General features: G+C 41.8%; 1 protein-coding gene across 1 annotated transcript; it reads right to left on the reverse strand.

The window, feature by feature from the left end:
* Nucleotides 1–75: 75 nt before the first annotated feature.
* On the reverse strand, nt 76–17,723 carry LOC138945725 (uncharacterized). Its single transcript, XM_070317215.1, has 7 exons — nt 17,534–17,723; nt 15,566–15,707; nt 14,265–14,486; nt 10,121–10,302; nt 8,526–8,678; nt 4,043–4,219; nt 76–1,238 (listed from the first exon to the last, which is right to left on the reverse strand). The coding sequence occupies exons 1-7, from the start codon at nt 17,594–17,596 to the stop codon at nt 1,050–1,052; spliced, it is 1,128 nt and encodes a 375-aa protein (XP_070173316.1). The 5' UTR covers nt 17,597–17,723; the 3' UTR covers nt 76–1,049.
* Between the last annotated feature and the right edge of the window lie 4,511 nt (nt 17,724–22,234).

Here is a 22,234-nt window from a genome sequence, read left to right on the forward strand (position 1 = left end):
CTTGTTAGCAGTGCCTTCTCAGTTGGTGGCAGTGAGAATGGTAAGGACGGGGGTGTTTTTCCTACCTCGGAGGAATTTCTTGTTTTTTAGTGTTTTGAGAAAATAGAGAAAAACGTGTTCGGCTTCTACACAATCTGCCTAGCCTATCTTATTAATTTATAGTAATACGTTGCGGTTGACAGCGGAATAAACGAGAGTTAAAGAGCTGACAGCAACGTTTTCAATCAGCACAACTGCATAGCAACCCAAATTAGCTTTTGCACATTAAACAAGTTTGCTTGTATGAAAGCAACAGCCTCTGCTGAAAAGCGCCTAATTCAGAAATGAAACATGCAGTTTTGCTCACGTAACCGTGCCAACGATTTTCGATGGTCTAAGAATGTTTACTCTCCAACGCATGACAAGTACCCTACCAGTAGCTTCCCCTGTAGTCTCACTGCAGAATGCCTAACACTGAGTTAGGTATTTTTGTTATGCTTGAGTGTATGCATTCTTATTGTTTGCTTATACATATTATTGTTTCATGAATTTGGAGTGAAACACTATATTATTTCAACAAAATAATATTCTATTGGCTCATGACAGTTAACGTATGTACACTTAATGCCTTCTGTCTTAGGAAGGTATGGATTCATTTTCCGTATACAAATCTTGGGGCTTCATGATACTCTGCAGAAAGTACCTTTCTTGCTCTTCAGTTGCCAAAGAGGACAGCGGGGAGCTTACTCGCTAGACACTGTACCCATATCCCGTGCGCTATCAAGGCATTCAAAACCCCCTTAACCTTAAAAATCGAAAGCAAGATTTGAATGGCTTCTGAGGACACTGAATGACGGATTATACTTGCGCCTGAAGAAAAAGATGACATAACAAAAACACCAAGAAGCTATTCAGCAAAACAAATTTCTATCGCGATTTTCTTCTCTCTCGCTTTGTTTTCAATGTTGTTTGTTTTGTAAGACCTAATTAACCTAATTAACCTAATTAACCGAACACTACTATCTCTCGGCCGATAGAGTTATCGAGTGTTTGAGTTGATTTGCATCTGATTAGTCCCTGAAGAGCGTCACGGTTCCTGTTGCACTTGACCCGTCACGTGATGTAACCTTGCACACGAACTGTCCAGTTGTGCTGTCGGTGTGGTTCTGGTTGCGAGTTAAAATGTCGGCAAAGTATTTGCCAGACCCAATGATGATAGGCCTCTCAGAAAGATCCGTCTGTGTTCCATCCTCCTCTACCTGTTACAATAAAACAAAAATCATCGATACATCTTTAAAACCAGTCATCGCCGAGACTTCACGTGTAAGGCTTGGCATGACACATACCGAACAAATAATTATCCTAGCTATTTGAATTTCCTTCTGATCAACCATACACTGTACGGTTCTCAGTTTCACAAGGAATGAGACAAACATCTGGAAATATAGCTATTCTGATGGACACGTGGGGGAATTCGGGGCTGTGATTGGATGGTCTCTTCCCAGGATCATCAAAGCATAATGCTACGGAAGTCGGCCATTTTTGCCAATATCCAAAAGCATATTGGCAATAACAAAGACGCATGGTTCTGGTTTACCCATCTGTACCACACGATGTTTTAATCGACAACAGCATACACTGACAACTTGAAATTCTTCTCGGGAATGTTTTTCAGCTTTACAAATGTCGATAGCATACCCTTTTCTGCTAACTTCCCGATGAAACAGGACTAAATCAATTATTTTCTGTCCCTAAACACCACAAAATGCCCAAAGTCGAAAGATGTAGTACAAACAGGGGAGTAAAACGGAACAGCCGTTTTTGTGTGCCTGTGTCAGTTGCCGACTGACACAAGTTTCGCATTCGGCTTTTCTTATCTCGTAACTCCACACTAAATACCCCACTTCCCCTCTGAAGTATTGATGTACAACCCATGGCACTAACATTCATGTAGTCGTTTATAACTGAGGTTGAACAATTCGCTTCATGACGAGACAAGTATAAATGCCATTCACCCAAACTGCCAAAACTTCGCTGCCGTCTGCTCGCGTTTAGCTGTTCTCTTCTCCTCCCCTTGTTGCATCCTAGTTCTTCAGTTGTTTCTAGTTTTCCGTTTATGTTGTGTTTTGGTCTTCTTCATAAGTAGTCTTGTTCAAAATTTAAAAAAACTCAAACTTCTTTTTGTTGTATTCAAATGAACAAATAAAAAGCTGTTTAACAGCTGTGTTGTCAAATCGAGTTTTTTTCTAAAGTCAGTGTGGCGCCTGCGCAAAACTAATGCGCATAAGAAACGGCGTCTGCTATCAAAACCTGAGATCAACGCATCGACGCAAAAACTGTCATTTTGTAAGTTTGGAACAACAAATAAAGGTCAGAACAGCTATATAATCGCTATTGTGTTTTCAGCGTAGCAATAGGGTCCGATATTTAGACTCGAACAAGTATAATGCGACTCGTCTTCGACTCGTCGGCATTATACTTGTCGTGTCTCGTCTAAATATCGGACCCTTTTGCTACGCTGAAAACACAATAGCTGTTATTGTTGAGAACACAGTAAGTCCACTAATTCGCTCATAATTCTTTAATTTTACCATTATTTTTTTTTAATAGATTAAAGCTAGAAATTCAGAGAGAGTGAGAGAGAGAGAGAGAGAGAGAGAGAGAGAGAGAGAGAGAGAGAGAGAGAGAGAACGAGAGAGAGAGAGAAAGAGAGAGAAAGAGAGAGGAGAGAGAGAGAGAAAGAGAGAGACAGAGAGACAGAGAAAGAGAGAGAGATACAGAGAAAGAGAGAGAGAGAGAGAGAGAGAGAGAGAGAGAGAGAGAGAGAGAGAGATGATGATGATGATGATGATGATGGAACTTTATTTTTCAAGGATAGAGGTTTAAGGCGACGCCTTTTCTTACATCCGGTCCTTTCTTCTAATACAAATGTCTAATAAATGAGAGTGAGAGAGAGAGAGAGAGAATGTTTGATATTGCCTATATTTTACGGAAGAAGGGTTTATCGCCTCCCTAATGATTAGATTTTAAGAAGATATGGATTTGTGTGGTTGGGTTATGTGTGTATTGATGTGTACCTTCATGTGCCTATGTCATCTGAGAGTGTTGTCTTTATGTGAGGTTATACACGAGCCAAAAGAAAGCTTTCTGTTTGGTACATTCAGACAATGAAGTTTTATTAAATTGAATTGAAAACATATGCACAGAATGAGGGATGTGACAACTGGCACTGGATGCACACCCCTTAACATGAAAACAGTTACACTCACCGTCTCAGATCTGGTCAATATTTCAAAATAAGTTGCCATTTTTTTTAGAATAAATCTTCTCCTTCTTCTTCGGCGTTCATGGGCTGAAACTCCCACGTACACTCGTGTTTTTAGCACAAGTTGGTTTTTACGTGTATGACCGTTTTTACCCCGCCATTTAGGCAGCCTTACGCCGCTTTCGGGGAGGGGGGGGGGAGGAGCATCTCGTTACTCCCCCGTATCGTTACTCCCCCGGCTCGTTACTTCCCCGGCTTGTTACTAACCCTAACACTAACCCTAAGGGGGAGTAACGAGCCGGGGGAGTAACGAGCCGGGGGAGTAACGAGCTGATCCCCTTTCGGGGGAAGCATGCTGGGTAGTTTCGTGTTTCCATAACCCACCGAGCTCTTTCTTTTCCGTGCGCAATTGGTCTTGTGCTTGTGTGTACACACGAAGCAGGTCTGCACATAATTTGACCAGGGAGATCGGAGAAATCTCCACCCTTAAACCAGAAGGTGCGGTCGGAATTCGAACCCACGACCTTCCCCTAGGAAATCCGACTTCTTAATGAATATGCTAAATCAACTTCTTATAAGCCTCCAGTGGCGTTTACAAAATATATTCATAAAAATGCCTCTGTGTACAGCGAGCACCCATCAGGCTGATGATTAATGGTATGAGTGTGAGGGGAGGAATGGTCGTGTCCCACATAACATTTGAGCAGATCTGACATGGTGAGCAATTGGAAGGAGAGTACCGTTCAAGAACGATAACTCCAATCATTGATTTGGTGATTTCCCGGCTTCTTATCTTACCTTATAGACGGCGAGACTTTTCAAGTCGTTTGAGTTCCCAACACATTTCACGTGGCATTTGGTCTTGTCAGCAGAGCATGTCTTGGGAATGGTTGTGGCTTTCACATAGTTGAAACCCGCAGGGAAAGGACCCGGCGTGGTGCTCTCGTGAACAGTGATGATAATGTGCTCTTCCAGCTGAAGTAAAAACAATCAGAGAAATTAGTATTACCAGGTCATCCTCTAATGAAAAGAGTTGATTATATTCTCTTCCATCTGCAGTATATATATACAATGAGGAAAAATGTGAAATACCAGGCCGTCTTCTGATGAACAGTGTTGATTATATTCTCTCCAGTCTGAAGTAAATACAATTTAGATAAATTAGTTTACATTGTTTGACATGGTCGTCATTTTTTTAACAGAGATAATGATGTACCCCTTCGGCCACCTGCATGAAAACACTGTAGGAGGAATTAGTTTCACGAAGCGAACACTGTCCTTGCAAACATTGAAACTTTTCCTTCCGGCTTCGTGTGCGTGTGTGTGTGTGTGTGTGTGTGTGTGTGTGTGTGTGTGTGTTTGCATGTGTGTGTGTGTTTGCGTGTGCGTGTGTGTGTGTGTGTTTGTGTGTGTGTTTTTGTGTGTGTGTGTGTGTGTGTGTTTGTGTGTGTGTTTGTGTGTGTGTGTGTGTGTGTGTGTTTGTGTGTGTGTGTGTGTTTGTGTGTGTGTGTGTGTGTTTGTGTGTGTTTGTGTGTGTGTTTGTGTGTGTGTGTGTGTGTGTGTGTGTGTGTGTTTGTGTGTGTGTGTGTGTGTTTGTGTGTGTGTTTGTGTGTGTGTGTGTTTGTTTGTGTGTTTGTGTGTGTGTGTGTTTGTGTGTGTGTGTGCGTGTGCGTGTGTGTGTGTGTGTGTGTGTGTGTGTGTGTGTGTGTGTGTGTGTGTGTGCCGGTGTGTGTGTGTAGATTAAGTACTACGCACTTTCTTTACACACACACATGCATACACACATACACACACACACACAAACACACACACACACACACACACACACACATTTACCCGCCCCAACCTGAGCACGCACGCACGCAACCACACACACAGACACAGTCACACAATCATCATCATCATCACCATCATTATCTCAGGCATTAACTTTTGGGACCTCCTTCCCCCCACCCCCCTCTCCAAAAAAACCCCATATTTGTGACCCTCCACCACGGAATGAGTCGCATTTCACCTTTGCTCGATTTTCATATTTTTACATTTTCCTAAAGAGTTTGTTATGCTCTATCTAATGGTGAAAACCGTTTTAGAAAAGAGCAAGAACTGTTTGAGTTATAAGTCTGTGACTAAGGTGACCCTCACACTGTTACCAGACACTCCCCGGACTTATATTAAGCCTAGCGCAGAACCGCGCGAGGTGACATGCGACTCATTTCGTGGTGGAGGGTCACATTTTGGCTATTGACCACCACAAACGGTACCCTTGGGCTATCGTGGGTTGACTTATTTTGACATCACAGTACCCCTAAGCTATCGTGGATTCAACTATTGTGACATCACAGTACCCCTAAGCTATCGTGGATTCACTACTGTTTCCGAGACTATTCTTTCCATGTGTTGAAATGGTCTGGCGGAATAGCCGATTCTCCTATTTGCATAGGTAAAATTGCTGTATGTTACAATTTGACACCCCTTCTGGGCGAATTCATTTTGACGTATGACGCGAGATCACGCGAGATTTTCCCTGGGGATCAGCCGTGTTTTTCTGGCGGGCTGATTTTTATAGCGCCGTGTTCGGTGTTGGGTGATGTGTATGTCACAAGCTGAGATGGAAACCGGAATGTGAGCATTGTCTGGCGGGTATGATGTTCATATATTTTCCTTTTTTTGTTCAATTGGGTAAGCAGTGGTAAATAGAGTGTGCTGCTTGTGGGAGGATTATTTTGAATGTTTGAGAAAACTGTATTGTGTTGTGTTGTTGACGAAGGAATGATGTGTTTTGTTGTTAGAGAATTTAACTTTGGATATTTGAAATTGCTTTTGTCCATATATGCTGACAGCGTTCATTCTGTGTTTTACAGAGTGGGCAGAATGTGCGACGGGGTTCGTTAGATTAGGTTCGTTAGACGGGGTTTCTGTAGATTAGGTTTGTTAGATTGGTTTTTTTTATTTTTTGTTTTGCACTGATTTTTTTTACTTTGTTTTTTTAGATTAGAGTTTCATCGGGTTTCTTGTTTTATAGACTACTAGCAGTTAAGCCCGGCTTCGCCCGGGAGTAAGCGGAGCCCTGTAGCAATTTAAGACGCTCGCTATCCCATTATCATTAGCTTTACCTCCTTTGTTTGGATACTTACCTTCTAGAAATTTCCGGAACTGTCCAGTTAATTTTTCTTTCTTCATTTCTTCCCCTCATAGGAGCAATAGCGAGTCTCTAATATCACTGGCATGATGTACTATCTTGTTCCTGCCTCTTGCCATCTCAGAGGTATGGCGACCACAGACAAAAAAGAGTTATCTCCCTTACCTTCTAGAAATTTCCGGAACTGTCCAGTTAATATTTCATTCTTCATTTCTTCCCCTCATGGGAGCAATAGCAAGTCTCTAATATCACTGGCATGATGTGCTTGCTACAGATGAACAGTAGGCACTGAACTGGTCTTGCACCATATAGGCTGTATTCAATAAATGGGAGGTCCATAATCTGAGAAAGGAAACAATGAATCAAGAAACTAAAACCCAGGTGCACATCAGCGGTACCTAGGGAGTGTACGTGCACACTATCTTGTTCCTGCCTTTTGCCATCTCAGAGGTATGGCGACCACAGACAAAAAAGAGTTATCTCCCTTACCTTCTAGAAATTTCCGGAACTGTCCAGTTAATTTTTCATTCTTCATTTCTTCCCCTCATAGGAGCAATAGCGAGTCTCTAATATCACTGGCATGATGTGCTTGCTACAGATGAACAGTAGGCACTGAACTGGTCTTGCACCATATAGGCTGTATTCAATAAATGGGAGGTCCATAATCTGAGAAAGGAAACAATGAATCAAGAAACTAAAACCCAGGTGCACATCTGCGGCACCTAGGGAGTGTACGTGCACACTATCTTGTTCCTGCCTCTTGCCATCTCAGAGGTATGGCGACCACAGACACACACACACAGACAGACACTCTCTTTTATTATATGTATAGATAGTTCTGGAGTGGGGATCTAGAGTATAGATCTGGAGTATAGTTCTGGAGTATAGTTCTAGAGTTGGGATCTAGAGTATAGTTCTAGAGTATAGTTCTGGAGTGTAGTTCTAGAGTGGGGATCTAGAGCATAGTTCTGGAGTATAGTTTTGGAGTATAGTTTACTGTTTTGGAGTGGGGATCTAGAGTATTGTTCTGGTTTGTTCTAGTTTTAGAGAGTAGAATATATTGAAGTTTTTTTAATTTAATGTAAACCCCAGTTTCCCACACATTTCCCAACATCGTCATTTTGAAATTAAAGAACCTATTAATTTAACCCGTGTCAGCTTGTTTTGATTGTTTGAGTTTTGAGAGAAGAGGGGCATACGGTTACATACGCAAGCATTTTCGTTTAATACAGAGAGATGTAAATAAAATAAAAAGCTGGAACCAATGTTAGAATTTCGGAAACTGGACCCCTAAAACCTACAAGTGATCAAACTTAAGCGATGGTTCTAAGATCTTAATATAGCGCTCTGCCTTATTTGATTACGATTCTCATAGAATTTCAAACGGAATGAGGCAGAGCGATGTTAAGATATCAAATAACCAAAGGGAAGTAATCGCTCTTAATGCATACGACATGTGTAATAGAGTAAGCGAGAGTTGTACGGAACCTTTTCTCCTGGCACCTGAGAGAATAACAAGCATTGAAATGAACAAGCGACTTCAATGCTTGTTATTCTCTCAGGTGCCAGGAGAAAAGGTTCCGTACAACTCTCGCTTACTCTATTACACATGTCGTATGCATTAAGAGCGATTACTTCCCTTTGGTTATTTGATACGATTCTCATGTTTTCTGTGAATGTAACATTGTCGCAATGTTTGTTATTGTGTGTTTATATAAATTATATTGGTAAAAACCAGTCTTGATCCAAGAACTATATCTGGTGAAGGTATTCTGGTGCGTGATTACTCTTAGTGCACATGCCGTATACATTAGGGGCGCTTACGTCCCTTTGTATCTTGGATCAAAATAAAGGTCAAGATTCAATCAAATAAACAAAGTTTTTTCACAATGCACATATGCACAGCGGTCCATGTACCTATAACAAAAGGAAAGGTGTAAGTCACAGACATTTCTTAACGAAGTGGGTTTTTTTTCCCAAGATGGAAAAAAGAGCATTTTATTTTTACCAAACAAACAAAAATGAAATCGTACGTACACATATATTTGTGTGTGTGTGTGGAAAATATGAGCTGGGAAAAAAGCAAATAAATAAGGTAAGAAGAAATTCCGAAGCTGTGGTTTTCTTGTTTGGAGTACTTACGTCAGTGACAAAATGGTCGTCATTAGAATATGGAGAAAAGCGGGAAAAGGCGAAGATTTCAAAGAAGCCGTAGACAGGTTCTTCCGCCGTCAAAAAAGACATGTGGAGAGTGGCATGATGATGTTGATAACCGTCCTGGTAGGTTTTGTTTACCTGAAGAAAAACAAGTTGCGTAAGGCGAAATTACTACATTTAGTCAAGCTGTGGAACTCACAGAATGAAACTGAACGCACTGCATTTTTTCACAATGACCGTTGTCCGCCCCTTCTGCAAAACGGAGTGAAACTGACGAGCCTGTTCAGCGCGGTAGTGGTTTCGCTGTGCTGCATAGCACGTTTTTCTGTAACTCTCTTCGTTTTAACTTTCTGAGCGTGTTTTTAATCCAAACACGTCATCGAAGGTCTTTATCCAAAAAATTTTTTTAAAAATTCCGGGGATATCATTCCCAGGAACTCTCATGTAAAATTTCATAAAGATCGGTCCAGTAGTTTGGTCTGAATCGCTCTACACACACACACACACGCACTGACAGACACACACACACACACACACACACACACACACACACACATACACACGCACAAATACACCTCGACCCTCGTCTCGATTCCCCCTCTATGTTAAAACATAATGTAATGAAAAGGTGTGTGACACAGTGGGGCAGTAGTCTCCCTTTCAGGGCAGCAGGCTCTGAGCTATTTATAGCTCAATGGCAGCCAGTGAGACACCTGTGCGTTTTAGAGAGCCATTTGTGATAGCTGTGTGTGTGAGAGAGTGTGTTTGTGTGTGTTCATATTCACAAATCTCCCCTACATCTATTCAAATCCAATTCAAATCCTCGTGGTTCATATTCACTCGAAGCAGCATTTTCTGTAGGCATGGATAATCAAAAATAATGAATTAAGCACACACGGGCACGGAAAATGAAATCTACGTTTTAAATCCTCGACCTTTTTTTAATCGTCGACCTTTTTTAATCCTCGACCTTTTGTGCCTCGATCTTTTCTGTTATCTTCTGCTATGCCAAAATACCGTTTTTCTTGTATAGACCATTATGTTCGGTAATGAAGAACTGTTCAGGCTTTTGCATAATATCATAATAACAGAATCCTTTCACTTGAACAATAACAGCTAGTCGAGTGAGCATTATGACAGCATCCAATTCAACAATAATTCAAAAAGAAAAACATCATTATTAAAAACGCAAAACAGGGATTTACACCACTTGCAAAACAGGTCCTTTGATTGCAATGAATACGTCAGATACACCATCCAATTAGCTAACCCTCATTCACATGATTATTGGCAACAGTCTGTGTATCATAAAAGTCAGTACGGTAGGTTTTTCGATTTTGTTCACGAAAATTTCAACACACTCTGAAATTATCACCGGCAAAAAAATAAGCGAGTTCGATGTTTGGGTTCAAGCGGTGTCATTTGTCTTTAAAACGGGAGATTATGTACACGTATCCAGAATGTTACTGTCGACTGTTTGGGAGACGCAGTGTTCCCACCTCCTCCCGGAAAGGGGGTCGCCAGGTCGGTTGGACTGTACTTGATACGTTTCAAAATGACTTATTGCCGCCCAGCCTTACCGTTAAAAAGTTTCCCACGGATGGAAAGTCCTTGGTTTTCACGACTTCCCCACTGGCTTGGTCCAGGTAAGTACTGGTCAGTTGGGCGTTAATGTAATTGGAGTCACTGTCTTTGGGAGATGGCCAGAAGAACGTTTCGGCCGGTGACCAGTCGACTCCCACAATGACGTCAAAGGACTCGCCTGTGAGCGTAATAAGCACAGAGAAATGTAACACAACAACAACAACAACCATAATATTATAATGATAATAATAATTGTCTGTTAGTTTTAGTGTCACATGATGAAACGAAAGCATTTCATTGGATAGAGCAAATGCGCTAAATCTGTTAGCGGATTCCAAGATTGGGCAAAACTTGTTCGCAAATCCCAGGAGTGCGGTAAGCAGTATTTTTTGTTTGAAATGTAGGCCTGTTGTTTAAGTACAATCACGCAAGAAAACTCGATTTCAGCGAAATTGTGACTACGATAGCGAGAAACATAGTAAAATCACTAAGGAAACGCAGTCCCTTGGATCGAAATCCACAAACACTGTTTTTGTTTTACTCTCATTTCATGGGAAAAAGATATGAGGGCTAGATTTTTGTTTGGAAGTACGAGAACAACGTACAAGGGTACCCATGTGCTCAGTGTTACGCGCTCCAGACTTTTTCATCTTTTAACTGTTACGTGCCACCGTCGTCCGCTGTTACTGACCTAAGTCGTTGACAATTTTCTCCAACCTCATATGTCATGCACATTTTCGTAACCTGAAACCAAATGTGCTAGTTTTACGTGGCAGTAGTGGGAGGTTTGCATTTTAGTCAAGTAACTCAGGCTTGTTCTTTACGGTAAAAAATATGGATTTCAGATTCTAATACTGTGACTCTGAGTTTGAACTATATAAAGACGTCATGAACCACAGTGTTAATACCCATAATGACAACGAGCTTTGAATACGGGTTCTGTCACTAAACGCACAGACTGGGAAAAGATCGTATGTACAAAACGAATTTCAAGCGGTCCAATCGTGTTTTATTTCAAACGCAAGGAAAAACTATTATTGAGAAGAGAAAAAAACACAGATTGAAATTGTGTTTGATGCAAACAAAACAATGTCTCCAACAAATGTAAGTAAAGAAGTAGATACACCTGTAGGGCCTACTGAGTTTACAGACATTGAAAAGGAGTTAAATGAGACTGCACGAACTTCTCCCAGACGTGACCCCCCAAACAAATAATTTTGTCATCATTTTCACGGTTTTCATTCACAAACATCTGGGAAATAAATCTCATGTTCCCCATGCAATAAATCGAGGTGATGAATGGGTTTGACCTTTCAGGTGAAACGTGGATTGTCAAAGTAAAAGCCAATCAGGCTGATTGTTTGATGTGTGGAACCATCGCGGCTTTGGATTTGTGTTTCCGAGGACAACGATTGTAAGCATTCACTCTCAAAGACCCAATCAATGTTGATAATTGCCGCGGCGACTCATGGAAGAAAAGCGTCAACAAGCTACGTTTGACGTCACATACAAGGTTGACGTGTTATCTCGAGCTACTGTGACGATGCTTTGTGGCCCGGAGTTGGATTCTAAAAATTCTTATCCCATGACCTCCCTTCTTTGTCTCTGTTACTTCAGTATGGGTATATATGTTGTATTTTTATAGCTCAATAAATACATCATGGACTCAAAAAAATATATGATAGTGCAGATTCCGATTTGGGCGAAGAACTACTTTGCTCCCGACCTTTGACCTCGCGCCGAACAATGTGACACATTTGTATGAAGTTCCAAAATCGTATTGCACGGCTCAGAAAACCATATCAGTTGCACGCAAAAATGAATCTCAGAACTGATCTGATGTATGAGATGCAATAAGCAAACGTTTCTTTCATTATGAAAGCAATGCAGGTCGAAAAAAACGAACATTCAACTTACAAGATAACCAGATGCTAGCGAACCAAAACAAAAACACGAGTACTCTCCCTTGCTTCGTTAGCAGACGACTTTTGAGACCGTCCTTACCTGGCACGGTTGGGCTTCGCTATCAATCTATCGGCTGTTTCACGTGTTTCGCGAGCAAGTCTACTCTTTTGCCTGGCTCTGCAGTAAGTCCACATTGGCGATGAAGGTATCCGAGAACTTAACATGTGTGTATTTTTCCGTAATCCAGTCATATTCTTTCAAAATGCAATCAATCGGCGGTGACAGACGTGTCGGTCGCGTTTTCCTCTCACCCATACCAGTTTAAGTTCATCCATGCAAACACACTCGCAAAACAGTTTATCACGTAGATACATTTCAAATAGGGAGCAAATGGTTAAATCTAAACCTACATATTTGTTCCCTAAAATTTGCTTCTCTGTCAATAAGCCTAATTACACACGTTCGAGAAAAACAACGTGGAATCGATTCTGAATCGAGTAAGCCAAATGGGTCCCAAACCCGTTTCGCCCGTTCTGCCGACCTGAAACGCAAAACAAAAGAATTGTGCGCTTCAACTAAATTAATTTCTATACGACTTCATTACTTTCTTGCAACTTATGAACCTTTACTTAAAGCTTTTAAATGGTCTGAAAGTAGTGTTACCGCGTACTTATCGATGCACTCATTCGTTTTATTTTTCAGCGACGGTCACTTAGTTTAAGGTTGCAAAAGGGCTAAGTCTCGCTGGCAACAATGTTTTACACTGCACAGATCGCAACAGTGCCGCTAGTAGTCTACACTTTGTGTTTGATGGTAGAATGGGATATACAGATTACAACACTCGTGGTTTTTTATATGGCTTGTATTTCAGTCAAGACCCAGCGGGAATATCAATCGAGAGCCACTCGCCAGAGGCTCGTGTCTCCCGATGATATTCATCCGCTGGGTCTTGACTGAAATACAAGCCATATAAAAAACCACTCGTGTTGTAACCTATACGTCTCCCTGTGGGTTATTGTGCATTTTGTTGCACAACCAAAATGATGACAAAAACGATGTTTGGTGGCTTGTTGTCAGACCAGCATTTTGTTGTTGGTCCTCGGGGAGCATATCGCCTTTTGTCTCATATCTATCAACCGCGGCCTTCGGCCTTGGTAGATAAAGATGAAACAAAAGACGATATAGTCCCCTTGGACCAACAAAAAAGCTGGTCTGTCAACAAGCCACCAAACATCTTATAATATCAATGCGGCCACTTGAGATATCAGTTCCTCTGCTGAAAGTAACAACTTGGACTCCATGACAGATTCAAAACAAATAAAGGCACAGTCCTTCTCTTCAACACAGTTCTGCTCACTTTCTCACAACCACCCAGGCTCTCATAATGTTGTACAATAAAAACATCTTTCCATATTGGCCCTAATTCTTCTTCTTCAGCGTTCCAGAATTTTCTGGTTACGTGTGAGCTTGTTTGCCCATTTGGGTTCCCCAAACTATACTCTGAGAGCATAGTCAGCTTCACTCCGCTTTCGTTGAGTAGGCATGCTGGGTTTTTTCGTGTTTCCATAACCCACCGAACTCCGACATGGATTACATGTGATCTTTTCCGTGCGCACTTGGTATTGTGCTTGCGTGTACACACGAAGGGGGTTACGTCACTAGCAACATAAGTTGACCTGGGAGATCGGAAAAATCTCCACTCTTAACCCACCAGGCGGCAGCTGGCCCTAATTAAGTGTCAAAATCATGACTGCTTTCTGCACTGAATGTATTTTGTTTTCTTGATGAATTAACTTAGAATATTGACATCAGTGGCTCTTGATAAATTGATTCATCAAAACACTCTCACTCTGCATTGAATATATTAAGGCCGTTGATGTTTGGGAAGTGTGTCCAAGTGAAGAGATGGTCTTATCACATGTGAAAGTGTGGCCAGATCTGAGATGAATAGTTCACACGAGAAGGACAATGCCTTTAAAGCCCCACTCCGCCTCACATGACGTTTACAGAAAGATGGCATCTTTCACTAAAACAGCATTACTAACCTTATATGGGATACACTCACAATAGCATTCAACAACATTAAATGACACTTACAGATCACATGAATTTGTATTTAGCACGCGTAAACCACACACCGGTTCTCGTAGTTTATTTAACCCCCGAGACATCGGGGACCCGTGTGACCCACTTGTTCATACATAATCAATTTAGTCGTTTGCGTGTAGCCCTTACCTCGTGAGTAGGCGATGTCGTTGCGAGGAGACAGAGTGGAAGGTCGTGTGTTGAGCATCTGAGTCATGGATACCTGGTCCATTTCCTCTTCCCTCAAATACATGTAGACGTCCAGATAATGGATGTCAAATTTCCCGATTCTCATGACGATCACTGTCCACTCTGTCACTGGAGTTGTCAGGCTAGCTGTTCCTCGTCCTTCTGCATACTCAACCGTTGACCCTGCGTGAACACAATGGGGAGGTGACTTTTGTGCTGCCACACACACACACATACATCTATCTATATATACGACTTGTGTCTGTCTGTCTGTGTGTGTGTGTGTGTGTGTGTGTGTGTGTGTGTGTGTGTGTGTGTGTGTGTGTGTGTGTGCGCGATGCACGGCCAAAGTTCTCTATGGATCTGCTTCAAATTTGGTGGGCATATTCAGGTACACCCGGGACAGGACACAACCTGGTCGATATTTCAACACGTGCTCTCAGCGCGCAGCGCTGAACCGATTTTGGTTCCACCTCAGCTACCCGGGCCCCCATACCGACACACCAAAGCCGCTAGACCATCACAACGCCAAAGTTCTCGGTGGATCTTTTTCAAATTTGGACACCGTATTCAGCTACACCCCGGACACAATATCATCGATGAGATATTTCAACACGTGCTCTCAGCGCGCAGCGCTGAACCGATTTTGGTTTTTCTGTTCATTTCACCATTCCCAGTAACTCTTCCTTATCTTCTCCAGTGTTTTGCGTTTATCTCCCTTCCTTCGTGTGGCTTCAATCCATATTCCCGTTTCCACGTTACTATTTTTAGAATGTCACTGCGCTGTCCAGAACGCTTCCCTTGCACCCGTAAGTTGTTCTTACTGTCAAAGTGAAAAGGTCGAATCAATTTATAGCCACGCGAAAAATACACTGTCATCTATCTCTATATATTTATAGATATAGATGTACATATAAATATATATATACGGCTTCTGTGTGTGTGTTTGTGTGTGTGTGTGGGCACACCTGTGGATTGTAGAGTTCTGTTTGTGATGGGGTCTAGCGGTTTTTGTCTGTCTGTATGTTCTGGCATTTGAGAAGCCATAACAGATAATATAGGGCTAAGAAATAAGCTCTAAAATTCTCAATCCCGTTTGACAGGACTTCGCCTTCAAAGGTGATTGTGGTGAACCGCCACGCTGTCTGTCTCTGTCTCGCGATTCACCCCGGCGAAGCCGGGTATTCCTCTAGTGTGTTAATAAACCAACCCGGCAAGGTGTTATAGTAGGTTCTGAAGGTCATTTGTGTTAATAAACCCACCCGCGAAGGCTTTATAGTAGGTTCTGAAGGCCACTTGTGGTTGCTCACTGGCTGTAAACTCAGCAGTGAGTGTCATCTGTGTTCGATCCTCGGATAGGGTGCGAGTCATGGACACGACGCTCAGATCGAAGGTACCTGCCACCTGCACACAAACAAGTAGGGTTTTACAAGGCGTTTAGCTTGACCATTGTTGTGGTCTTCCTCTTCTTCTGGTCAATCACACGTCTCAGGGGCGGAGCAGTTAAGCCCGAGGGGGGGGGGGGGGAGTTACAACCAGGGGTCGGTAGAGGTGGGGTATCGTGGCAACGCCCCTTTAGGGGGTCTGGGGGGCAAAACCCCCCTGAAGCTGAAGAATTTTAGCTATCTTATAAACAATTTGTGGCTTAGCCTTGATTTTAAACATGATCAACTGGTGTCAGTAGCCACTCATTATTTCTTTTAAAGTTAGTATTAAATAATGGCAATTTATCTTCCATGATATCTGCTCCCGACATCATATAGTATGGTTAGAAGAAAGACATGTCGCATAGGAGTGGCAGTTAAAACTGTACAAAACAAGAAGAGCAAACGCTCGATCGAGTCACTTTCGCAGTTCTGAATATTATATGAGGCATCAGATGGACAGGAAGAAATTGCTATTCACAACACAATGAGTCACGTTCACATAAAATTTGAGCCCGGTCACTTTTATAGTTTCCGAGAAAAGCCCAACGTTAAGTTGTGTGTTGCCGAACAGAAAAGGCTAGTTATCTCCCTTGTTTTTCTGATAACGTTCGTAAAAGGCTACAGATGTAAATACTTTGATGTAAAGAATAATCCTACAAAGTTTCAATCACATCCGATGAACTTTGTCAAAGATATAAAATGTCTAATTTTTCCTTTGACGCTGACCTGTGACCTTGAAAAAGGTCAAAGGTCAACGAAACCATCGTTAAAGTGTAGAGGTCATTGGAGGTCACGACTAAACAAAATATGAGCCCGATCGCTTTGATAGTTTCCGAGAAAAGTCCAACGTTAAGGTGGTGTCTACGGACGGACAGACTAACACTGACCGATTACATAGAGTCACTTTTTCTCAAGTGACTCAAAAATGATACTGATTAAACAATTAACACCACCCCCGGCTTTACAGACAGAAACAAACCATCCCCTAATCCGCCCCTGCGTCTATCCTGTCAGTCCGGACAGCGAGACAAATGACACGGTCTTCTCAAGGTCCTCCTTTCCTCCGTACAGCTGGCAGCGGAGGGGGACTGCAGTTGGCCACACGGTTTTCCTTGGGTTTTCCAAGATGGGGCATGTCTGGAGGATGTGCGTTTTGTCAAATTGTCAAATTCAAAGGTCACAATCGAGTGTCATAACTGTGGGTGGGTTTTTCTTTGATAGATATCCTTCTATTAATGCAAAGAATGACTCAAGCGACACAAGTTGACGGAATGAGCTTGAATAACGAGCATGAAGAATCGGTCAATTGTGTCGTTGGTCGCAGAAAAGGCATGCTTTCGGCTCGTGAAAATGATAACGAATCTATTTGTCATTATGTTCACCAGTTGTCATTCATAAAAAGCTGGGTAACGAAACATATCAATATGGGACAAATCTAAATAGTGAATGGATTTGTGCTTTATGTGATACGAGGAGTGTAGAAGTAAAAGCCACTAAGGCTGTTTGTTGAATATCGTCGTCGTCCTGGAGCTGGGGCGTAACTCGATTCTTGGCAATTTTGATGTGTTTTTATGCTTAAGACTAAGTAAATTATTCTCAATGAGAAGTATTCTCTAAAATACGATGGACAATACATGATTTACTAATCTGTTATCTTTCTATCCTTCTTCTTCTTCTTGTCAATCACTATTTACTTTTGTCATATATTTATTTAATCATTCATTTATTTGTGTTTGTTTGTTTTCTACCTTTGATGCATTTTGTATAAAGCGTACGTCAGTAAAGAAAACGGTAATAGCTTACCTGTGTGACGGTGAGTACCGCGGTGTGCAGCAGGAGCGTTGTCAGAACCAGTGACGTGGCCATTGTGCTGTGCTGCTGTTCAAATAGTTCTCCCGACGACAACGACAGAGACGACGACGAAGAGCACTATGCTAAGCGCAGCCTACAACTTTTATATCCTACCACTGTGAGCTGGTCACTCAAACATTCTGGTCCCAGCTCGTGTTGACATAGGCGGTTTTGGAACAACAGCTGTGCCGACCTTTGCCAAATGTGATAATTTCAATAGCAATACAAGTCGCGTAAGGCGAAATTACAACATTTAGTCAAGCTGTCGAACTAACAGAATGAAACTGAACTCACTGCATTTTTACAGCAAGAGCGTATACTCGTAGCATCGTCAGTCCACCGCTCGATGCAAAGGCAGTGAAATTGACAAGAAGAGCGGGGTAGTAGTTGCGCTGAGAAGGATAGCACGCTTTTCTTTATCTCTATTCTTTTTAACTTTCTGAGCGTGTTTTTAATCCAAACATATCACATCTATATGTTTTTGGAATCAGGAACCCACAAGGAATAAGATGAAATTGTTTTTAAATCAATTTCGAAAATTTGATTTTAATGATGATTTTTATATTTTTAATTTTTAGAGCTTGTTTTTAATCCAAATATAACATATTTATATGTTTTTGGAATCAGAAAATGATGAAAAATAAGATGAACGTAAATTTGGATTGTTTTAAAAACATTTTTTTTTACAATTTTCAGATTTTTAATGACCAAAGTCATCAATTAATTTTTAAGCCACCACGCTGAAATGCAATACCGAAGTCCGGCCTTCGTCGAAGATTGCTTGGCCAAAATTTCAATCAATTTGATTGAAAAATGAGGGTGTGACAGTGCCGCCTCAACTTTTACAAAAAGCCGGATATGACGTCATCAAAGGTATTTATCGAAAAAAAGAAAAAACATCCGGGGATATCATTCCCAGGAACTCTCATGTCAAATTTCATAAAGATCAGTCCAGTAGTTTGGTCTGAATCGCTCGACTCACGCACACGCACAGACAGACAGACAGACAGACAGACAGACACACACACACACACACACATACACCACGACCCTCGTCTCGATTCCCCCTCTACGTTAAAACATTTAGTCAAAACTTGACTCAATGTAACAAAAAACGTATGATACTTTAATCTTCAGATTGCTGTGAATCATCACCATGACCACCATATTCAAAGTAATTATGTTGGTTAAAACTAGCAGTTTGCTCGATTAGCAAATGTCAGGAGCGATATTAACTTCCAAATGCAAGTTACCGAAAGGACTGGCGCTGAGAGATAATGTACATGATTGCAGGTAGTTTATTCGCCGTGGTTTGCCTCCTGATGTGTGATAATCAGCTCAATTTCAAAAATCTGGGTGTGTGCAAAATTTACACTGTATGAAGCTTTCAGGCACCTTAGTTATGGCGCCATTTTGACACCGGTTAATATTCCTGTCAAAAAGTAAACAATGCTACTGATTTAAAAAAAAGAAAAAAGTATTTATGCGTAAGAGAAAACAAGTCGCGTAAGGCGAAAATACAACATTTAGTCAAGCTGTCGAATTCACAGAATGAAACTGAACGCACTGCATTTTTGTTCACCATGACCGTATACTCGTGGCATCGTCAGTCCACCGCTCGTGGCAATTGCAGTGAAATTGACAAGCCAGCTAGAATAGCGCGGTAATGGTTGCGCTGAGCAGGATAGCACGCTTTTCTAAATCTGTATTCTTTTTAACTTTCTGAGCCTGTTTTTAATCCAAACATAGGCCTATCATATATATATGGCTTTGGAATCAGTAACCGACAAGAAATAAGATGAAATTGTTTTTAAATCGATTTCGGAAATTTAATTTTAATCATGATTTCATATTTTTAATTTTTAGAGCTTGTTTGTTTTATCCGTATGTAACATATTTATATATTTTGGGAATCAGAAAATGATGAAGAATAAAATACAATTGTTTTTGGATCGTTTAAAAAAACACAATTTAATTACAATTTTCAGATTTTTAATGACCAAACTCGTTCATTAATGTCTAAGCCTCCGAGCTGAAATGCAATACCAAAGTCCAGCCTTCGTTGAAGATTGCTTGGCCAACATTTCAATCAATTTCATTGAAAAATGAGGGTGTGACAGTGCCGCCTCAGCTTTTACATAAAGCCGGATATGACGTCATCAAAGACATTTATCACACACACAAAACAATATCTGGAGATAATATACCAAGGAACTCTCATGTGAAATTTCATGAAGATCGATCCAGTATTTTTGTCTGAATCGCTCTACACACACGCACACACGCACGCACATACACCACAACCCTCGTTTTGATTCTCCGTCTATGTTCAAACATTTTGTCAAAACTTGACTATTAATGTAAAAAAAGAAGTATATATACTTTATGGAGACCACCCATGTCATAACTAAACCAAATATACACAATAAAAACACAAGGCTTATGATCAGTCAAGTTCATTTTTACTAGACTGATAAAAAGATATATAGGTAAAGGTTTGGCATGATATGGGCACGGATTGGCGGAAGATAAGCATGGTTAGGGGGGTAACTGCTTTATCATGAAATTCAACCCCTCCTTAGGGGGGAAACTGCTTAATCATGAAATTAAATCCCTCCAAAAGCTGGCCCATGTTAGCTGGCAACAACGTGTCTGAGCTCCCGCTGCAAACCTTCATTTACCCCTGAGTCAGCATGGTCGGGGTGTGAAACCATTACCATGTGCTTACTTTACGGCACCCATGCTGCTGTTTTGCGGGGCTTTGCTACCAGCCCCAGGCTTCAGTCTTCTGGAGGGAGCAGGATCCAGAACCGGCCACGGGGTAGACAACCCCCCGTGGTTACGCTAGCCACATCCCGTGGTTTGCTTGGGCTCACATTGTGGACCCTGCCTAAGTCAGGTAAAATTCACCAAAATACAACAGAATGCAGTGTCCCCCTTTACCATGCTTATCTCCCGCCACATACAGCTATGCAATAGATGTTCCGCCAATCCTTATTCTAGGGGCGTTTTAGTTTAAAATAATTTTAGCAATTTAATCTCCGAAGTTTGATTTAAAGAGTTCGTTTCCCCTTTGGTTGTGGTGGACCCAATCCGGGAGGAGGCAGAGTCAATCCTCCAGATGTTAAGATGGTAGACACTTCTGCCATTCTCGTTTTGAATTCGGCACTTTGCCCTTTGATTCAGCCTTAAATGGCGATGTCGTTGGCACCCAAGTGCAGGACCAGGTTGCTCGGTGGTGTTCCTCTGAGCGGCTTGGCAAGGACCTGGGAAAACCCTAGCCTGGCTACTCCGCGAGCCGCAACGGCAGGAGTAGGTCCTGTCGCGTCCTGTCCAGGTGCTGCAGCACCCTGACGACAAGATTGGACCTCGTGATCATGATTCCTGGAACTCACATGCGAGAATGGATTTAAAACATCTTTTAACACGCCTGAAATATGCACTTAACTACCTCGCTACTGCTGAATGTGTATACTGTCCGCCTTGGGGGTGAAAACCATCCCATGGCGAGGCACACACCCAGCCATCAAGACAACTCTCTAGCATTATAGCCGGATTAAGATTGATGTTTTATTCAGCCAAATTTAGATTAATTTTGCAGCCTGCAAAACCACAAACAAGTTGCGGCTGTGTGCAGCACTACCTGCTCAGCCCTCCTGCCATGTTGTAATCCAATCTGCCAAAAACATGAGACTGAAACATAATTGTGCAAGGTGACAGCTCTACCTGTTCAGCCCTGCTACCGCTGTAAACCAATCTGCAAAAACACATGAGACTGCATATAATTGTGCCAACGGGACAGCACTTTCTGTTCGGCCCTGCTACCATGTTGTAAACCAATCTGCAAATCAATCAGACATGAGACTGACACATAATTGTGCCAATGCGACAGCACCATCTGTTCAGCCCTGCTACAATGATGTAAACCAATCTGGAAAAAAAAAGAAAAAAAAAACAACACCTGGGACTGACACCTAATTGTATCAATGTGGCAGCACTTTCTGTTCGGCCCTGCTGCCATGTTGTAAACCAATCTGCAAAACAATCAGACATGGGACTGACACCTAATTGTACCAATGTGGCAACACTTTCTGTTCGGCCTTGCTGCCATGTTGTAAACCAATCTGCAAAATAATCAGACATGGGACTGACACCTACAGAAACATACCCCTATTTGCAGAGGTGTAAACCAATCCGCAACACTATTTTCGTGACATAAATAATCTACGGAGGTGTAAACCAATCCGCAACACTATTTGCATGACATAAAAAAACGCTTTGCTCCGAACAGAATATCCTGCCTTTGGCAAATAAAATGCAGCAATCCATCTAAAAAACAATACAGAAGCATGCCCCTATTTGCTGGGGTGTAAACCAGTCCGCAATACATTTTTGAGTCACTTGAGAAAAAGTGACTCTATGTAATCGGTCAGTGTTAGTCTGTCCGGCCGGCCGTCCGGCCGGCCGTCCGTAGACACCACCTTAACGTTGGACTTTTCTCGGAAACTATCAAAGCGATCGGGCTCATATTTTGTTTAGTCGTGACCTCCAATGACCTCTACACTTTAACGATGGTTTCGTTGACCTTTGACCTTTTTCAAGGTCACAGGTCAGCGTCAAAGGAAAAATTAGACATTTTATATCTTTTCTCGG

Source organism: Littorina saxatilis, linkage group LG13 (assembly GCF_037325665.1).
Source record: "Littorina saxatilis isolate snail1 linkage group LG13, US_GU_Lsax_2.0, whole genome shotgun sequence".
Taxonomy (NCBI): Eukaryota; Metazoa; Mollusca; class Gastropoda; order Littorinimorpha; family Littorinidae; genus Littorina; species Littorina saxatilis.

Excerpts from the sequence above, each read along its gene's own strand:
- LOC138945725 (XM_070317215.1), bottom strand. The coding sequence starts at position 17,596 with ATGGCCACGTCACTGGTTCTGACAACGCTCCTGCTGCACACCGCGGTA. Across the intron at positions 10,303-14,264 it reads CGACATCGCCTACTCACGAG|GCGAGTCCTTTGACGTCATT; the intron begins GTAAGGGCTACA and ends TTACGCTCACAG. Across the intron at positions 1,239-4,042 it reads AAAGTCTCGCCGTCTATAAG|GTAGAGGAGGATGGAACACA; the intron begins GTAAGATAAGAA and ends TTATTGTAACAG.